Below are 5,920 nucleotides of genomic sequence, written 5' to 3' on the forward strand. Positions count from 1 at the left end.
GCAATATATCCTATCAGCATATCAGGTATTTTATATGTGCAAAGTAAATGCTAACTGTAATGTAAGCTCTTTCTCTTGGCTCTGGATCTTCTTTGAGGCGCTGGAGAAATTAGCCTTTTCCTTCTTAATGGCCTCCTCCAGTCTGCCGTTAGCTCCTCTGTCGCCCTGAAGCTCCTTCTCATCAATGTGCAGTTGAGACTTACCTTTTTTAATGGTGACGCTTTGCCCAGCGCCCACATGTTATCAATCAATCAACATTTATTTATATGGCCCAATATCACTAATTTTACATTTGTCTCAGGGGACTTTACAGTTCGTACAGAATATAAATAGCAAAAAAAGACACCCTCTGTCCTTAGACCCTCACATCGGACAAGGAACAACTTCCAAAGAAGCCTGACAGTTACCGCCGGCAAAAATGGAAGAAACCTTGGGGAAAGCAATAGCGGACAGACGTGCAACAGATATCGTGTGGAAATTAAAAAGATAATACATTTAAAAAAAATACATAGTCAAAATTATAACAAAAAAAACACATTTGCGTGGGTGCCATTCGCACACTCAAATTTCCTTGGAGGATAATTTTCTAGTGTGCTATACAATTTGACTGGAAGAGATATGGACTGAAGTCTGGGCGTGGGTTTCCTTAAGCATAGCTGAGCCTCTCATGTCTGACTTGGAGGGCAGTGTGAGTCTTGAGCAGCTCACGATACTCAGCGTTGATGTCACAGTGCCTCCTCCCTAGATTGGTGTACTCCTGCTGCAGGTGGTAAAGCGCCTTATTGCTCTCCAGGGAATATTTCTGCTCCCTGAGCCTGAACTCGGAGTCAATGATGTTTCTGAAGTTGTAGTTTGTCTCTGCACGTTGTTTTTCCTGAAGCCTGGGGAAGGTTTCCTGAGCCTTCTGCAGAGACAAGGTCAATTTGTTGTTTTCCTCCAGAGTTGTGATCTGCTTCTTCAAAGCTTCTTGAAGCTCGACGCGGTGCTTCTCACACCTGGTCCTTTCTTTTTCCAAACTGGAGGAGATCTGATCAACAGTATGGTGCAGCTCAGAGTTTCTTGTCTTTTCCTGTTTAAGGGCTTCTTCGAGATCGGCCTGTCTCATCTTGATCTTTGATTCCTTTGCTTGGAACTCATTTACAATGCACTGTAGATTAGTGATGGTAAACTGATTGTCAGAAATGCTATCATTTTTCCTTGACAGCATCTCTTCATGGCCCGCAGAGAGAGACCGGAGTTCAAATCTTTCTCTGTCATATTCTCTCTCCAGGACAAGGAATTTAGCCCTGATGTCAGCATTTTCCATCCTTAATGTCTGCATGTCGTACGCATATGCTTCTCTCAGTTGAGTGAGGATTGAAAGATGTCCAGCTGACGCCTGCTTTCCACCATCCTTCTCAAATCGCTTCTTCTCACTTTTGAGAGACGACTTTAGGAGTTTCTCGGCTGTCAGGCTCTTTTCCAAAGCGAGGGTCATCTCAGACAGCTCTTTCTCTTGGCTCTGGATCTTCTTTGAGGCTCTGGAGAAACGAGCCCCCTCCTTATTGATGGCCTCCTCCAGTCTGCTGCAAGCTCCTCTGTCGCCCTGAAGCTTTTTCTCTTCAATGTGCTGTTTATTGAGAGCAGCCTCCAGTTCACTTTGCAGTCTTTTGTTCTCATAGGCGAGGTGTTGGTTCCCCTGAGTCAGACGGGTCAGTTCTTCTGCTTCCTTCTTCTGCTGAGAAACAGCAGCCTCGTAGTCCCTCTGCAGTCCCTCCAAAGCCAGGGTCTTCTCAGACAGCTCTTTCTCTTGGCTCTGGATCTTCTTTGAGGCTCTGGAGAAACGAGCCCCCTCCTTCTTAATGGCCTCTTCCAGTCTGCTGCAAGCTCCTCTGTCGCCCTGAAGCTTCTTCTCTTCAATGTGCTGTTTATTGAGAGTAGCCTCCAGTTCACTTTGCAGTCTTTTGTTCTCATAGGCGAGGTGTTGGTTCCCCTGAGTCAGACGGGCCAGTTCTTCTGCTTCCTTCTTCTGCTGAGAGACAGCAGCCTCGTAGTCCATCTGCAGTGAGCTGCTTTTTGTTTCCTCCTCTTTGAGGTCTGAGGCACACTTATTCACTCTCTCCTGTAGTGAGGTAACAATGCTGACCTTGGCTACAATGTCGCTTTGGAGATTCAGAACATGTGAGTGCAGGGATTCAATGTCTTTGTCTTTTTTCAGACTTTCCTCCTGCCGCTCAGTGAGGCGGTCCTTCATTGCTGTAACTGAGGCAGTATTCAACACAAGCAGCTCTGAGATTTCTCTTTGGTGCTGGCTGGAGGATGCATGCTGAGCTATCTGGAGCTTCTCAATCACCTTCTTGTCTTCTTCAAGCTCAGAAGTCATTATAGTGATTCTGTTTTTCAGCTTTGCTTTGCCACGCTGCGGCTCTTTTTGTGACTGTTTCAGAGCAGCGTTTATGAGCTTTATTCTATCACAAAGGGAATTATTTTCAGATTGCTCATACTTCAGAGCCTTTGCAAGGGCGTCTTTTTCTTTTGCTCTGCTTCAGGGCTGCTTTGTGCTGAGCTGTAGATGTTTTCTCCTTCATCAAAGCCTCTTCAAGAGCAACTTTGGCTTTTCTCTCCTCAACCAGGGCTTCCTGAAGGCCAGATGATTTGTCAGATCTCGCATTTCTCGCAGATAATTTGTCAGATCTCTCAGGTGATTTGTCAGATCTCTCAGATCTTTCAGAGTCCTCTGTCTGTGAAACATAAAACAATTATTATTGTGTCGTCTATGTGCAGTGATTTTTATTAAGAAAACAGAAGTGGAGTTAACTCTGCATCAATGGGTGTGAAAAATTATGCTGTGATCCATTGCATTAAAGATTTACTATTTTGATTTTTTTTTTTTTTTTAAACTTTGGTAAAGAAAGTAAAGCGTTGAGTATTAGCTTTTTTTTTACAGTTTTCACGAGTGTAAGTGTGACATGTGTGCCACTGAATTTAATTCTTACCTCATCAAAGGAAGTGTTGCTGTAGTTTTCTTGCTAGAGATGGAGGTCTGCTCCTTAATATCTTCCTCCACCTCCTCAGCAAACTCCTGAATCTCCTCTTTGATTTCTTCCTCCACCTCCTCAACAAACTCAATTAATAAGTGTTTTATAATGACTAATAAAGAGCCTACTGCTGATATGTATGTGAATTAGCAACTAGTTGATGATTTGTGTACCTTAATATAAAGTGTTACCGTTATTTGTAAACTATACTTAACTCCTGGCTGTGCCATCGTTTTCTTATTGTTCTGAAGGCTGTATAGCAGGTGATCATGGTGCTAAGCCACACACACAATTTAATAAGAAGGAGGATGTGATAATGATGGTAAAAATGTTGATTATTTTTACATTCTGTGTACAGTGTAATTACGGATGGGTGGTCTTTAATATAGTCAAATTAATTTACATAATTCCCTCTGTAATTTACATTGAACAAACCCTTGGCAATTGCACTGATACAATGTGTTAATTGTTTCATTGCTGATGTATAATGCATTAATAATTCATACACTGGCCATGTTGATTTTTCCTCTATTTATCAAGAAAAGCTGATCCTGCAAATCCCACTCTCATGTCAAGGCTACATTGTTTATACATGCATTCATGCATATGTAATCTGTATTTGAAAAATCATTTTCAAGTCCAAACACGTTCACACAAAGAACTGTATCAATCGTCATGTTGGATGAGCTCAGGGTTTTAAAAGCAAATTTCTCCAAATGTGCTTCATGGGTTTAAAACAACAGGAAATTATCATTATTTCAACATCAAAAGCCTTGGCTCGTTTATGCATGTATTTACAGCTTTGTGTTTGTTCATGTGAACGTGTGGATGAGTAATTGTGCTTTATGATCTTCAAACCCACTTTTGTAACAAACCTATAAATGGAAACAAAAGACGACAATAAATATGTAGGGACAATCAATTTAACGTAAACAGCCCCCCTCTCCTCCTGCACATGTGGACTTTGAATGCCCTAATGTGCTAGCATACAAATTAGAATGCCCAAAAAAAGATTTATTATGCCCTGATAACTATTTTCTTAAATAAAGCACTGTATGTCCAAAATGGAGGATACGTCACAGCCACTGAGCCGCTGAGAGCACAAACAGCTGACGGCCTGATCACAGAGTTCAGAATCAATACGACTTCTTTGCAATGATGACAGTACATTGAATTTTGCACCACATACTGCGACGGATATATAAGCAAGTCAGTGCAATGTTATGATGGAGTAGAATTTATTGGGGCAGCTTTAGTGCGTGTTCTGACTATGGATAAAATGTTTTCTCAATGCTTCCACAACTCTTTAGAAATGCTTTGCAGACAGATGAACAAAAACATTATACAGTTAGTCAAACAGTAACTCTAACCCTAACAGCTGAAGTAGAGTCAAATCTGTAATGAAGTCAACTAGGGAGAGTGAAGTCGTGACACTGGAGATGTTCAGATCCTGCGTTGGACTGTACCAGAAATGCAACAGAAATTAAAAATGAAAACCTGTGTAGAACAAATTGGTTCCTCTGTCCCTCATTCTTCTTTCAGATACATGTGAATGTTTTTGTTCAATTAAAAGGATCTGACAGGAGAATTTACATATCCCAAAGACGACCATCCCTTGTTTGACTGTTTCCATACACCGATTGAATGTATATGTATAGATATGTATGTATGGTCACATGTATGTGTATTGAATATATATGTATGTTGATATGTATGCATATGTACATGTGTAGACATTTGCTATTTCAAACAACCCCTGTGTACTTTTTCGTTTTTATTTTATTTTGAATTCCACCATCTTCATGTAGAAAGAGGCTTCAGCTGCTTTCAGTGCCGACACCTTGGAGATCAATAGCCTAACTGCAGTGGTTCTCAGCCTTCTGCGTCACATTTCAAGGTTAAAAACAAGAGGCGTCATCATTATGTTCTCATGCATAGGAAGTCATTTAAATCATTGGTAGCCAATTAGATGATTGGATATTGAATTTCAAGGGTGATGATGTTAATATTTTTTTATTTACTGGATGTCATGTGTCTAAAAATCTCTTGAGAAGCTAAAGCAGGAGAAATAGCTCTTCAGTTTTGACTCCCCGTTGCTGACACAGCTGGATACAAATTAACCATTATGTTGTGTGTGTGTGTGTCTCCGTTTGGTTGCCAAGCGACCATGGTAGACAATGTGCCTCTGCCTGATCGGGTGTTTCTGTGTGTATGTGAGTGACGCTGTGTTTGCTTTGTGCTCGACATGCTCCTGGGGGATTGTGGGGGGGGGGGAAGGTGTCCGGCGCCGGGCACACATCAATACGAGATCAATCAGATCACCACTGGGTCGCAGTATGAGAAAAATCTGATCCTTCGAGAAACCGTCCCGATGGCAGAGTGATAAAAGGAGGAGAAGGCATTTGAAGCATGTGCTCAGATGTGCAGCCTCCCTAAGTGAACTTAAGAGGATTAGAAGGACTTTTCTGCGCACCTGGGTGTTCAAATCTGCTCCAGCTTTGTCCTGTGTACTCCATACCGGGGAGGAGCCGCCTGCAGGCCAGAATTACTCATTGGTATATAAGAAGAGCTCATAACTCGCTAAAGATATTCGGAGTAGCAACAGAATAATAAATGATGAGCGAGAAACCCTTAGGAACGTTAACACTAATGCAGTTATCAATCAATGCATGAATAATAGATACAAAAATATAATCAAAAGTGATCGTTGAGGGTTTTTATTGATCTAACTGGTCAGAAATCTCATTTAAGATACACTGTGAATATGTGGCCGTGGATCTGCTATGACTGCTTTACTTGATATTTAAAATATTAAGCTCCATTAAACCTTATGGACATATGACATATCCTTTTTTTTTCTTCAAATATCTAAGAACCAGTGCTTATTCTCTGCCTGTTAGTGC

The 5,920-nt window shown here is 41.3% G+C and overlaps 1 protein-coding gene across 1 annotated transcript; it reads right to left on the bottom strand.

Annotated features, from left to right (window-relative positions):
- Nucleotides 1-583: 583 nt before the first annotated feature.
- On the bottom strand, nucleotides 584-2,302 carry LOC104963964 (spindle pole body component 110-like). Its single transcript, XM_010792662.1, has one exon. It carries the CDS (start codon nucleotides 2,231-2,233, stop codon nucleotides 647-649), a length of 1,587 nt encoding a protein of 528 aa, XP_010790964.1. The 5' UTR covers nucleotides 2,234-2,302; the 3' UTR covers nucleotides 584-646.
- Between the last annotated feature and the right edge of the window lie 3,618 nt (nucleotides 2,303-5,920).

The sequence above is a fragment of the Notothenia coriiceps genome, unplaced genomic scaffold (genome assembly GCF_000735185.1).
Source record: "Notothenia coriiceps isolate Sejong01 unplaced genomic scaffold, NC01 NC01_scaffold00036515, whole genome shotgun sequence".
Classification (NCBI taxonomy): domain Eukaryota; kingdom Metazoa; phylum Chordata; class Actinopteri; order Perciformes; family Nototheniidae; genus Notothenia; species Notothenia coriiceps.